Raw genomic sequence first — 13,819 nt, 5'->3', positions numbered from 1 at the left:
AGCATGCTACTTAGCAGGGCACTGGTGGCTCAGGCTTGTAAAATCCTAGCTACTCAGGAGGCTAAGATCTGAAGACTGAAGTTCAAAGCCAGCCTGAGAAAGGAAAGTCCATGACACTTGTATCTCCAATGAACCACCAAAAATGCCAGAAGTGGAGCTGTGGCTCAAGAAGTAGAGTGCTAGCCTTGAATACAAAAGCTCAGGGACACTGTCCAGGCCCTAAGCTCAAGCCCCAGACAGGCACCAAAAAATAAAAATAAAAATAATAGCATGCGGCCTGCTGCCTTCAATAAAGTCTCCTCTTCTTCTTCTCCTTCTTCTCCTTCTTTTGTGCCAGTCCTGGGCTAAGTTCTGTCCCTGAGTTTTTGTTGTTGTTGTTTTTTTGGGTCGGGTCGTGGGGCCTGAACTCTGGGCCTGGGCACTGTCCCTCAGCTCTTCGGCTCAAGGCTAGCGCTCTACCACTTGAACCACAGCGCCACTTCTGGCTTTCTTTTTGCTTATGTGGTGCTGAGGAATCGAACCCAGGGCCTCAGGCATGCAAGGCAAGCACTCTACCACTGAGCCACCTTCCCAGTCCCTGTCCCTGAGTTTTTTGTTGTTGTTGTTGTTCAAAGCTAACACTGAGCTCCACTTCCAGCTTTTGGGTGGTTAACTGGAGATTTGAGTCTCATAGACTTTCTTATCCAGGATGGCTTCAAACTATGATTCTCAGATTTCAGGCTCCTCAGTAGCCAGGATGATAGGTGTGACTCACCAGCACCCAGCTTCTCAGGCCTTTCTTCACAGCAAGCAACATTGGCAAAGGAGGATTCTACCTAACCTCTCAATTCTCATGTCACTAAGAATGGGGTTCTAGTGGCTTAACCAGCCAGGAAGTACTCAGTGGGTCCATTGGGGGTGGTATATTTTTTTAGTGTATGTTAAGGCTATCTTGCTTTGTTTCTTTTAAATACATCACGCTGAAGATCACACATATTCAGGATGGTTGACTGAGATGACTCAACCAACAATCCCAGAGCAAAAGGCACTGGAATGAACACACCTAATGCCGGCCCCTGGGAAGGAGTATCCCCTTGTCCCCCGCTGGTACCGCCTTCTGGGGCTCCGCAGTCTCCTAGTTGTGCATGACCACTGCAAGGAGCTCAAAACCAGCAAGTCCTGCTCTCCCAAGCGCACCCTCCCCCCCCCCCCCGCAAAAGGCACGTCCCGGGCTCCCACCAGCCCCGGCATCCCGTGGTTACGACCTCCCTGGCAGAGATGGAAGTGGGGGCCACTGGGGAGCTTTGGGCTTCACCAGGATACAAGTCAGCGGGCTTGGAGCGGCCCGAGGAGGCTGGAAGGGTGGGGAGGAGCAAAGCCGTGGCTGGGGGACCCGGGAAGACAGCACAAGGCCTGGTCCACGCGCTGGGAAAGGGCAGACACACGGCGACAGCGACCCGGGAGCCAGGGCTGCACATGCACCTGCGATGGGGGGGGGGGGGTGCAGCTGCCCGAGGACCGGGTGAGGCCCACCCCCAGGTGGGGGCCCGGCCGGCCGGGGGAGGGGGGTGGGGGGGTGAGGGGGATGGGGGGGCCTCCACGGCAGGTGCGAGAGCCCAGCACAAAGTCGAGTCCTGCACGTCCTGCTCCCCACTGTCCAGCCGGGGGTGGGGGTGGGGGACGACCCCGCGCCCCCCCCACATTCCCGCCCCGCGGCTTTCCCACGGCCCGCCCCCTCCCCCCGCGCCCGAGCGCGGCCCAGCCCCCGCCGTACCTCGCCGCTTGGCGCGCACGATGCCCTTCTTCTGCAGCACGAACGTGGAGCCGTTCACCAGGCTCGACACCACAGCCACGCCCAGGCCCAGCGACACGGCGGCGGGGCTCGGGCTGCGCGCCCCCTCCCCGGCCGCCGCCGCCGCCGCCGCCGCCGCCGCCGCTGCGGCCGCTGCGGTCCCCATTCCGCCCCGGCCCGCCCGCCCGCCCTCCGCGACTGCGCCTGCGCGCCGCGCCCCGCGCCCCGCGCGCGCGGGCGGGGACCGGGAGGGACGGGGAGGGACCGAGGGCGGGAGGGGGCCGGGATCTGCTCCGGGGGAGCCGACGGAGGGCGAGTCTGCGACCCGGGTCCGGGAGGAGGACCATGCCCAGGATCTGCGGGACCCCAGCGGGGAAAGTGGAACTTCACCCGGAAGGATGGGGAGGAAGAGACCTGGGGGGGTTAAGAGGGCGGGGTCAAGGGCAGGCGGGGAGACTGAGCTGATGGGGGGGGGGGGGCTTTGGGTGCGATTAGAATAACGCCAGAGACCCAGGACCCCTGGATGCACGGGGAAATGGAGAGGGGAGAGGGCTGGGGTGGGCAGGGCTGGGGTGGGCTGGGGTGGGCAGGGCTGGGGTGGGCAGGGCTGGGGTGGGCAGGGCTGGGCTGGGCTGGGGTGGGCAGGGTTGGGGTGGGCTGGGCTGGGGTGGGCTGGGCAGGGCAGGGCTGGGGTGGGCAGGGCTGGGGTGAGCTGGGGTGGGCTGGGCTGGGCTGGGCTGAGCAGGGCAGGGCTGGGGTGGGCAGGGCTGGGGTGGGCAGGGCTGGGGTGGGCTGGGCTGGGCTGGGCTGAGCAGGGCAGGGCTGGGGTGGGCAGGGCTGGGGTGAGCTGGGCGGGGGTGGGCAGGGTTGGGGTGGGTTGGGGTGGGTGCCCCTAGGTGCAGGGCCTTAAAAGACCTGAAGGGAGTTGGGGGGGGGGGGGACTTCGACAGGTGACGACCAGGAGGTGAACTGGGCTGGGCGGGCAACTAGAGTTTTCCAGACCCAGTCAATAAACGCTCAGAACGCCCAGTGAAGTTTGCATCCCGGAGCTGGGGGCACATTTAAAAGGAACACCCACCCCATCCCCAAAGTCGTGAATTCTTTCCTCCCAGCTTCTTCCCCTCTCCCCCGTCCATCCCTCCCCCCCCCCCCAACTCCTCCTCGTGAAGTCAACTCTCTCCATTCTAGAGCTTGCTATCCTACTGGGTGTATTCTTCATTTTGATAATTTAATAAAACAGGTAAAAGTTATGGAAAGCCTACGAAAGGTTGCTTTAAAACGAATCCTTGGCCAGAAACTGGTGGCTCACACCTGTCATCCTAACTACTCAGGAGGCTGAGATTCGTGGTTCAAAGCCGGCCCAGGCAGGAAAGTCTGTGAGATTCTTATCTCCAATTAGTCACCAGAAAACCAGAAGTGGACCTGTGGCTCTAAGTTATGGAGTGCTAACTCTGAGCAAAAAGAACTCAGGGACAGAACTCAGGTCTCAAGTTTAAACCCCACGACCAACCCAAAACTAAAACTAATCCTTGCAGGGCACTTGGTAGTTCACATTTGTAAATCCTAGATACTCTGGAAGTAGAGATCTGAGAATCACAGCAGAGTCTGTTAGACTCTTATCTCCAATGAATCATCAAAAAGCCAGAAATGGAGTTGTAGCTCAAGTGATAGAACACCAGCTTGGAGTAAAAAAGTTAAGGGACAGCACCCAGCCCTGAGTTCAAGCCTCAGTACTAGAGAAGAAAAAAACAAAACAAAACAAAAATGAACACTACTATAGTTCTTACCTAGTTATTGTGGGTGGTATATGCTTTTACATGTTTCCACTGACAATAAATAAAACTTCCCTTTGGCTCTGTATTTTTTCACAATCCAGTTCCCTATTGCCACATAATTATGAGTATTTTAGTTTTTTTTTTTTGGGGGGGGGGTCCGGTCGTGGGGCCTGAACTCTGGGCCTGGGTGCTGTCCCTCAGCTCTTCAGCTCAAGGCTAGCACTCTACCACTTGAGCCACAACGCCACTTCCGGCTTTTTTTTCCTGCTTATGTGGTGCTGAGAAATCAAACCCAGGGCCTCATGCATGCAAGGCAAGCACTCTACCACTGAGCCACCTTCCCAGCCCCAATTATGAGTATTTTAATGACAATAGAATCTCCATAAAAACCAATGACTAATTTGTCTAACTATTCAGTGATTTCTGATCCCTAAGTTGCTACCTAAGAGTTTTGGGATTTTTTTACCCTTCTAAACAGCACCACTATGCTCAACTATACTGAAGTGCTTTAGGCCAAAAGAGACTTGTCCATCATTTTTAACTCAGTAAATATAGTGAATACCAAAAATATGAAATAATCTTAAATTCCATCATCTCCAAATAACTATTACCATTAAAGAATTTACTCCAGACATTTTCCCCCGTGTAACCAGGTAAAAGGGCTATTCATAGTAAATCAAATGGAAAGGCTCAGACAGTATTTTTTTCCAGATAATATCTGTGTTGACTTTTGTTCCTGGAATTTCAGCTCCGAGCCTCATGCTTGCTAAGCAAGCACTCATCACTTGAGGGATGCCTCTAGCCCCTAGAAAATATTTTTATTTGTTTATTTATTTATTTATTTATGCTAGGCCCTGAACTCAGGGCCTGGGCACTGTCCCTGAGCTTCTTTTGCTCAAGGCTAGCGCTCTGCCACTGGAGCCACAGGGCCAATTCAAGCTTTTTCTGTGTATGTGGTACTGAGGAATTGAACCCAGGACTTCATGAATCCTAGGCAAGCACTCTACCACTAAGCCACATTCACAGCCTTAGACAGTATTTTTAATTAAAAAGATAAAGCTCTGTTTTACTGAAGGAGTGGAACTAACTCCTGAAGCGGAGACAATAACCACTCTCTAATTACTTTTTTTGTTTTTGTTTTTGGGTCCGGTTGTGGGGTCTGAACTCTGGGCCTGGGCACTGTCCCTCAGTTCTTCAGCTCGAGGCGAGCGCTCTACCACTTGAGCCACAGTGCCACTTCCAGCTTTTTCTTTTTGCTTATGTGGTGCTGAGGAATCGAACCCAGGGCCTCAGGCATGCAAGGCAAGCGCTCTACCACTGAGCCAACTTCCCAGCCCTCTAATTACTTCTGAAGACAAATAAAAGAGCTTCTGTGAAGGTCTCTCAACCATATAGGCTGGTAGCAGTTATGCCCTCTTAGATTCCAAAGTTTCCTGATATGATCACGTTAATATTTAATAACTCCAGCTTAGTTTCTCAATGTCCTGTTCCCTCTAATTGTTAACATGAAATATATAATAAGCCATAGTCAACATTTTGTCAACTGATATAATTGTAACAATTAACTTGCTGTAACTTCCTTGTTTTTTTTTTGTTGTTTCTTTTCTTTCTAATCTACAAAACTTGACTCCACAAGGCCATTTTGGGAGAAGTTTTTCTAGGTAGGTAGAATTCAGACCTCCTCCCCCCCCCATAGCTATGTTCATTTTGACTAAATAAACTCTATTCTAGCCAGGCATTAGTGCCTGTAGTCTTAGTTACACAGAAGGAAGAGGTCTGGAGGATCAAAGTTCAAAGCAAGCCCTGGCTGAAAAGTCCACAAGACTCCATCTCCAAATTTTAGACACCAGTGGACTCTTTGAAATGAAAAATGAAGAAAATCAACTCACATCACAGCTCCCTGCAATTTTTTTGTAATCTTGGTGGTTTTTTGTTTGTTTGTTTGTTTTTGGTCAGGGGGCTTGAACTTTGGGCCTGAGCATTGTCCCTCAGCTCTTTAGCTTAAGGCTAGCACTCTACCACTTGAGACACTGCACCACTTCTGGTTTTCTGGTGGCTTATTAGAGATAAGAGTCTTACAGACTTTACTGCCTGGGTTGGCTTTGAACCATGATCCTCAGATCTCAGTCTCTTGAGTAGCTAGGATTACAGGCAAGGGCCACTGGCACCTGGCTGTAATCTTGTTTTACTTCACTAAAGCATGTAACATTTAGAGACTATTATGTAGTCATAACTCTGTTATATGTAGTCATAACTCTCTATATATGTGTATGCATATATACATGATATGTGTAATATGTATGTGTATATATAAATGGGTTCATATGTGGATTCCTTGATTACATTATCCATTACCATTTTACCAAGTTTTCCTATTCATCGGTTTCAACCTTTTATTTCATTGGAAATTTTTCAGTGAATAGGGGTATATGTAAATAGCCAGATTGATTTCTTGTTATAAAACATTTGCAGCCAGATGCCTGTGGCTCACCCCTGTAATCCTAGCTACTCAGGAGGTTGAGGTCTGAGGATTGCCATTCAAAGCCAACTTGGGCAGAAAAGTCTGTGAGACTCTTATCTCAAATAAACTACTCAAAAAAAAAAAAGCCAGAAGTGGCACTGTGGCTCACGTGGTGGAGCACTGGCCTTGAGCAAAAGAAGCTAAGGGGCAATGCCCAGGCCCTGAGTGCAATCCCTAGGACTAGCAAAAAAAAAAAAAAAAATCCTAAGTGTGCTGAAGCTGTAGCTCACTGGTAGAGCACATGGTTAGCATGCACAAAGCCCTAATTCAATCCTCAGCATCACAAATACAAAAAAAAATTTGAAAAGTCACAGTGAAAAAGAGTAAGCAAGGGTAGATAGAGATAGATATAATGATGGATATATCCATCTATGTATAGATATCCATCTATATCTAAAGATGAATATCAATTTTTAGATAGATGGATATAAATAGAATTATAGATATCTATTTATCCATCCATCTATCTATATTCATCTATATCTAAAGATAGATATAGATATTTAGTTAGATGGATTATAAATAGATATATATTTATCCATCTATTTATAGATATAGATATATGGATAAGCAAGTATGGATATATATAGCTATATAGATATGTATCTGTAGATGGGTATAGATGTCCCAAGAAGATGACACCTGTTACCAGCCTCCAGGGGGAGACAACCTATTGACCTGGGGTCAGCAAGCTGCATAACAGCACCTTCTCCTGGGAGCAGCAGTCTGAAGATGTCAACTCACTCATTTCAGAGTTTGCAGATGACATGGTCACCAAGAAAGATTCAGTTCAGAGAGCACTTTACTCGATACAACCAGATCCACTTTTGGTGGCATGGATCCTCCAATACCATCGATCTTTCATATTCCTAAGTCCCTCAAGACTACCATTGGGGAGTATGGGTTGCCTATGGCAGTCTGAGTCTAACGGCAACCAATGAAGGACAATGATCTGCATGTGCTCAACCCATTACTCTCCACCAGGAAGTAGTGGGATTGCCCAAGTGCCATATGATACGCATACTTAAGTAGAACCAAGGGAACATTAAGTAGAACATTTAGTCTGAAACACAGAAAGATATACCAATACAAGACAGTGAACACAGTCCTAGATGCAAGTGCTCATTACATCTTCCTAAGGAAATATTCCAGCCCCAAGGCCCATTCTAACACAGTTAAGCAGTTCCAAATGACCACACAATCTCTTTCCTAACAAGATTAAGAAGTAAAAACAACAAAAACCATGTATGGTCATTTGCACCTGTAATCCTAGCTACTTGGGAGGCAGAGACTAAGAAGATCATAATTCCAGGGCAACCTGGCCAAAAAGTTAGCAAGACTCCATCTTAATAATTAAGTTGGGTGTGATAGCATGCATCTATCATCCCAGATTTGTTCAACAATAGGAGGATCATGGTCAGAGGCTAGTTAAGGGAGAATCTCTGAAAAGTAAAGCAAAAAAAAAAAAAAAAAGATTAGGGGTGTGGCTTGAGTGATAGAGTGCTTGATTAGCAATCATGAGGCCCCAAGTTCAAACCACAGTACTGCCAGGAAGGAAGGAAGGAAGGAAGGGAGGGAGGGAGGGTGGGAGGGAGGGAGGGAGGGAGGGAGGGCTAATTCACTAGTAAATAGTATATGTGAATTCATGCATGCTATTTTCAATTCTGAAGCCAGCCAGATTTTCAAAACAAAGTCTTCATTTGAACTTAAGAAGAGTAAAAATGAAAATGAAAAGCTAGGAAAATTAGAATCTGTTTTATTTTTCTTAATTACAAAATATTTCAATGTATATGAAAGTACAAAAAAGAGCCAGGTACGGTAGCATGTTGTAATCCCAGCCAATGAAAAGGCAGAGATCTGAAGGACTGAGGTTCAAAGTTATCTCAGTTAAAAATTTTGCGAGCCGGGTGCTGGTGGCTCACGCCTGTAATCCTAGCTACTCAGGAGGCTGAGATCTAAGGATCATGGTTCAAAGCCAGCCCGGGCAGGAAAAGTCCGTGAGACTCTTATCTCCAATAAACCACTAGAAAAGTAGCGCTGTGGCTCAAGTGGTAGAGCTCTCACCTTGAGCTGAAGAGCTGAGGGACAGCGCCCAAGCCCAGAGTTGTTCAATCCCCACGACCGACAAAAAAATAAAATAAAATTGGGATACCTCCAAAACATGAGAATCTACCTGAAAAACTGGGAAAAACTGGGAGAGAGTAAGGGAAGGGGTGACATTGTCCAAAAAGGAATATACTCATTACCTGACATATGTAACTGTAACCCCACTATACATCACCTTTATAATAACAATAAAAAAAATTTAGGGCTGGGAATGTGGTGTAGTGTTTAGAATGCTTGCCTAGCATGCACGAAGCCTGGATTTTAGAACTCAGTACCACATACACAGAAAAAGCTGGAAGTGGTGCTGTGGCTCAAGTGGTAGAGTGCTAGCCTTGTGCGAAAGAAGCTCAAGGACAGTGCCCAGGCCCTGAGTTCGAGCCCCAGGACTGGCAAAAAAAAAATTTTTTTTAAACCCACAAAGGCTGGGAAAGTGGGTCAGTGGTAGTGTGCTTGCCTTGCATGCATGAGGCCCCGGGTTCCATTCCTCAGTACCATATATAAAGAAAAAGGCTGGAAGTGGTGCTGTGGCTCAAGTGGTAGCCTTGAGCTGAAGAGCTGAGAGACAGCGCCCAGGCCCCACAACCAAAAACACACACACACACACACACAAATACCCAGGGCAAAACGGGTGTACTCCAGTAGTAGAGCACCTACCTAGCAATTATAAGGTCTTGCATTCAAATCCAACTCCCCCAAAATACAGTACCACCTAAATATAACTAAAAGTACAAAGAACATTTCAAAACAGGCATGCATCCACCCTCTATCTGTCCAATCTCAATGTTTACTATATTTGCTTCAATTGTCTAAGAAAATGGATAATAATGGAGACTCTTCCTTTTTTGTTGTTTTGGGGTAGAGGGGTCTTGGGGATTGACTCCAATGTCTCTTCAACGCTATGTGCATACACTGAGAATGAGCTTTACCCTTAGCCTTTAAGTATTGTGTGGGGGTGGGGGCAGAGATACTGGGGCTTGAACTTAGGGCTTTGTGCTCTCACTTGGCTCTTCCTGCTTAAGGCTATTGCTCTGTCACTTGAGCCACACTTTTACCTTTGGAGGCTCTTTCTTATTCTCCCTGAATTTCTCCTGCTTTGTGCCTGCAGTATGAATAGTTTACTATTCATAAAGCTCAGGGACTCAAATCAGAATGTCTCAGTAACGATCTCTCTATATAACTATTTTCTACTACACAGTATATTACTTTATTGCTATCTTATTTTTGCTTTCTCTCAGGCATTTTTCTACATCTTTGTATCTTTGACTATCCTCAAACCACCTCCCTTTTATTGTATCATGGGATTTAGGTATTTATTCCATCAGATGCATCAGGGGACTTTTCTATTTCAAGGACAAATCTTGTGTTGGACCCTCTATCTCTATTACCCCATTAGTTATATCTGCCTGCCTGTCAGTCTGTCTACAAGCAGTCATAGAATAATGGCAATGTTGTATGTGTTTCCCTAATGCTTTAACTTTCTTTGTGTGCATGCTAAGAGGAGGGTGGTCCTGGGACTTGAACTCAGAGCCTAGGCACTGTCCTTGAGCTTTTTTGCTTAAGACTAGCACCCTACCACTTGAGTCACAGCTCTGCTTTCAGCATTTTTGGTGCTTAACTGAAAATAAGACTTTCACAGACTTTCTTGAGCTAGGGATAAAAAGGGAGCCTGCTTGCTGCATGCAGGACAGATGCCAACCCTCTGCAGAAGTCAACTTTGCCTTGCTGAATTTCTTTTTTGTTGGTCTTATTCTTACAAGACACCCCAACATCCTGAGCCATGTAAAACAGATGTTTAAGGGTACAGACACCTAATAATACCATAGGACACAGATATTGGAATAAAGGCCAGGAAACAGCTGGGTTGACAAAAAGACCATGACATGTAAAATGACTTGTCGAGGATCAGCCAAATGGTAAGAAATCAGAGCTCTGTCTCCTTTTAACTGAAACCCTGCCTATAGCCAGTTCTGACAGAGGATGGTGAGATTGGACAAGGTGGGCGTGATGTGGCCATATGTGTGCATGTTGATGAGGGAGGGGGACTTTGGCAGCCACTGAGTCCTCTGGAGAGGCCTTGTGTGAGGAAGGGGGAACTGGGGAGGGGGTCCTACGTCTTTAAGGGTGGGGCCAACTGAACATGGAATCCTGGTAGCCAGGCAACAACATTCCAGATCAACAGCAGCCAGCTCACTTGGCTAGCAATCTTGAAGAAGGAGGATGTTCTCCTGCTGTCTGCCAAGATCCCGGGACTCAGGTATCAGGAGATCCCGCAGTGGTCGCTGGGTCAGGGCTCACCCCCGACTTTGGCGACTCAGGGAATTCTTCCGAAGGCACACAAATGGCACAAATGCTGCGCCACAGCAAATGAACTCTGCCCAGGTAATTTATCTCACTGTCATCCCAGCCAACCCTAGAGCCCTCCTCAATTCCCAGGTGTCCTGTTCACAGTAATTCTGTGCACTTTTCACTTCACTTGATCACACTGAGTCCAGTTTTCAAAGGTCCTACCACCTCACCTCTCAATTACCTCCCTTGATCCCACCTCAGGAGGAAAAGGAGCCAGTCCCAGCCCAGGACGTGCCCCAAACAGTGAGCACCCTGGAGCCAGGCATGCTGGAGAAGATGGTAAACCTCCTGGTTCCTCGACACCAGAAAGAGGATCCCTTCTTCGTGCCAGCCTTCCTGTTTACTTATAGGAGGTTCACCACCACAGGGCAAGTGTTGGAACTTCTATTTAACAGGTGAGTGCCCTATCCAAACCAAAGTGATGTGGCCACCCTCCTGGCTAGAGCTAGAAAACACTGTACCCTGGGATGAGACCAGTCAATGCCTTCCCAAGCTTGTTCCTTTGAAGTGGGAAGCCTAGGACCATGGGTTCCTTGGAGGGAACATATTACTTCCTTAAACACAGAACTCTGAGTAAGGAATCATGTATTTGAAGCCCTCTGATACATTTTCTATAAGTTAGCAAGGTTCCCAAAGCAATCTTCAAGGCCCCTAGAAAACTGGAGACTGAGAAAGGTCTACAGCATAGGGGTAGACTGAGGGCTCTATGTCTACTGAGTCATCAGCGAAGGATCACTGTGCCAACATATGAAGCATGCACTTTAAAGGGCTGGGAAGGTGGCTCAGTGGTAGAGTGCTTGCCTTGCATGCATGAGGCCCTGGGTTCGATTCCTCAGCACCATATAAGCAGAAAAAGCCAGAAGTGGCACCGTGGCTCGTGGTAGAGCTCTAGCCTTAAGCTGAAGAGCTAAGGGACAGCGCCCAGGCCCAGAATTTAGGCCCCATGACTGACCAAAAAAAACCAAAAAAACAAAAAAAGATGAAGCATGCACTTTGGAGAGGCACATACCAAGTCCTTAGTGCAAAAGTCAGGGAACTGTGCATATAAATCTCCCCATTCTCATCCTGGATTTAGCCAGCCCATCTTGACTTCCTGGGAGGTCAGAAAAAGAGGGTGGTGGAGCCAGGTGCCTGTAATCCTAGCTACTCAGGAGGCTGAGGTCTGAGGATCATGGTTCAAAGCCAGCCCTAGCAGGAAAGGTCATGAGACTCTTATCTCCAATAAACCACTCAGAAAACCAGAAGTGGAGCTGTGGCTCAAAGTGGTAGAGCACTAGCCTTGAGCTGGAGAGCTGAGGGACAGGGCCTAGGCCCAGAGTTCAAGCCTCAGGACCAACCAAAAAAACAAAAAGAAAGAAAAAGAGAAAAGAAAGAAAGAAGGAAAGAGAGAGAACAGAAGAGAAAAAGAGGATGATGGAAACATGACTTCCTCCTCTCTTCCTGTAGATATTCACATTTCCATCCTAACTCTGAGGAGGATGAACAAGTAAAGAAGTGAGTGGAATTGGGGACAGAGGGAAGGGCTCTCACGGAAGTGTGGGCTAACTATTAGAGCTTGGGATACAAGGTAGGAAACTCTGGTTTAGTGATCTCATCACTTGTGATGGCACCTGAGGCATCTTGTAAAGGCATGTGGAGTGTCCTGGTCTACCAGGGAGGAGAGGGGAGATGTGGACTGAAAACCCCATGGAGAAGCAATCCTATACTATCCAATCCTAGCAGGGCCTCCAATGGGTGCCACAGGGCAACTGTAGACAGCCTTCTCCTCACATGAGTCTCCTCCCTCTTCCCAACCTGCAAGTCTATGAGGTGGGCAGTCTCTGCATGGGAGCTCTCCCAGCAAGGGGCTGTGAAGGAGCTCAGGTAGGAGACAGTTGCTTTCTATCCAACTGCACACAGAACCCTGTGTTCCATGCTGGCCATGTGGCTGGACAAGTACCCCGAGGATTTCTGCCAGTCCAAGGATCTGGCCAACCTGAATAAGCTGATGGCCTATGTGCTGCTCCACATGCCCTCCTCAGACTTGGCAGTCCGTGGACACCTCCTCCTCACCCAGATGAAGGAGCAAGAGAACAAGGAGGCAGGCAAAAAGACAGAGGAGTCCTCAGGTAAGTGCTTGAGAACATGTGAGTAGGGATGAAAACCGGTCCCCCATGGGATAAGAATCCCAGGCTGGTGATTGGCCAGTAACCATGAGGTAAAACTCAATCAGGAAAGATGTCCTGTGATGGGTATTCTATGTCAGACAGCCTCTACTCTCTGTATGGAGACTCTCAGGCATAGGCATTCATTATCAACACCTACACTCTCCTTGAAGATTCAGTCCCATCTCAACTTCTAGAGCTCCCTCCATTAACAGTGCATCTATTTCCAGCCTTAGATTTGGGGCTGCACACAGCACCTGCTCCTGAGATCAAGGCAGAGGATCCATCCATGATGGCAGCAGATGAGGTAGTGGAATCCGCAGCTTCACCAGTCACAGAAGATGATCTGGGGCCTCCATAGGACTCCGTGCCCCACATCGAGGTAGTGCAGTATGCGTCCTCTGTGTAAGGAGCACAACACCTTCTGCCTCCTGTGGGCCTCCAGCTGGTTCTGGTCACCCACCTGAAATACAGAGCACCCAGTTATAAAAGCAGGAGGTAACATGTTCCTGTCATTGGCAGGGGATATTCACCTGGAGCTGCCTAAACTTTGTCTACTCACCACATCTGTACTCATGAAGGATAGGAAAGTGTACACAATGCATCTCTTGCATGTACTTGTTTTCTATGGAGGTTGAGCCACTGGTGGACCTCCAACTGTCCACCTGACAGCAGCTCCCTTCCCTTCTGCCTTTCCCTGGGAGAAAATAATCTGTTTTACCTTTTCTGTTTCTTTTCAGTGTTGTTATATTAATTGCTGATTTAATAAAATGTCACTCTTTTTTTCATTCTAAGATGTGCAATTTTAGAGTACTAAATCTAAAATCCATTTCATACAACAACTTCGATTGTCTAAATGCTATCTGAATCTCCTTGTAGAACAACTGGGGCCTGAATAGAACAAAACACACTGACCTGGTGGGTATGAGAAAGAAGCTGCTGGACTAATAGGTGTCAGCGAATGCTGAAGAGATTGGCAAAGAACCAGGCAATAGAAGGATGCTGTCATATGCTGAGATGGAGCCCCTGTTGTTTAGGAACACAAGGAGTATCATAGCACAAGCCAGATGGCCCAGAATAGTGGGCCACTTGATCCTGGTTCTCTTCATCTATCAGTTGGGACAACTTCCCTCTCTCAGGGAAGCAAACAAAATGC

At 48.0% G+C, this 13,819-nt stretch overlaps 2 protein-coding genes across 3 annotated transcripts in view; one reads left to right on the top strand and one right to left on the bottom strand.

Moving 5' to 3' along the window:
- Positions 1-13,121, bottom strand: part of Nipa1 (NIPA magnesium transporter 1) — a 36,514-nt gene extending 23,393 nt beyond the window's left edge. The window contains exon 1 of one of the 2 annotated variants that reach the window (XM_042697470.1): positions 12,921-13,121. In XM_042697470.1, coding sequence (XP_042553404.1) covers positions 12,921-13,041 — 121 coding nt within the window. In that variant the 5' untranslated portion in view covers positions 13,042-13,121. Of the gene's footprint in view, positions 1-1,753; positions 1,938-12,920 lie in introns of those variants that run through there. The other variant, XM_042697469.1, reaches the window with a different exon arrangement.
- Positions 10,151-12,989, top strand: LOC122122933 (ral guanine nucleotide dissociation stimulator-like). Its single transcript, XM_042697381.1, has 4 exons — positions 10,151-10,168; positions 10,721-10,914; positions 11,966-12,013; positions 12,419-12,989. The coding sequence occupies exons 1-4, from the start codon at positions 10,151-10,153 to the stop codon at positions 12,651-12,653; spliced, it is 495 nt and encodes a 164-aa protein (XP_042553315.1). The 3' UTR covers positions 12,654-12,989.
- Positions 13,122-13,819: the final 698 nt, after the last annotated feature.

The sequence above is a fragment of the Dipodomys spectabilis genome, unplaced genomic scaffold (assembly GCF_019054845.1).
Source record: "Dipodomys spectabilis isolate Male_0828 unplaced genomic scaffold, ASM1905484v1 ptg000219l, whole genome shotgun sequence".
In the NCBI taxonomy this organism is placed as follows: Eukaryota; Metazoa; Chordata; class Mammalia; order Rodentia; family Heteromyidae; genus Dipodomys; species Dipodomys spectabilis.
The sequence above is the reverse complement of the archived record's forward strand: the minus strand, read 5'-3'. Positions and strand labels throughout refer to the sequence as shown.

Bases quoted from the DNA above. Each gene is read 5' to 3' on its own strand.
- LOC122122933 (XM_042697381.1), top strand. The intron at 10,915-11,965 runs GTGAGTGCCCTA...CTCTTCCTGTAG, and splicing joins TTGGAACTTCTATTTAACAG to ATATTCACATTTCCATCCTA. The intron at 12,014-12,418 runs GTGAGTGGAATT...AACTGCACACAG, and splicing joins GAGGATGAACAAGTAAAGAA to AACCCTGTGTTCCATGCTGG.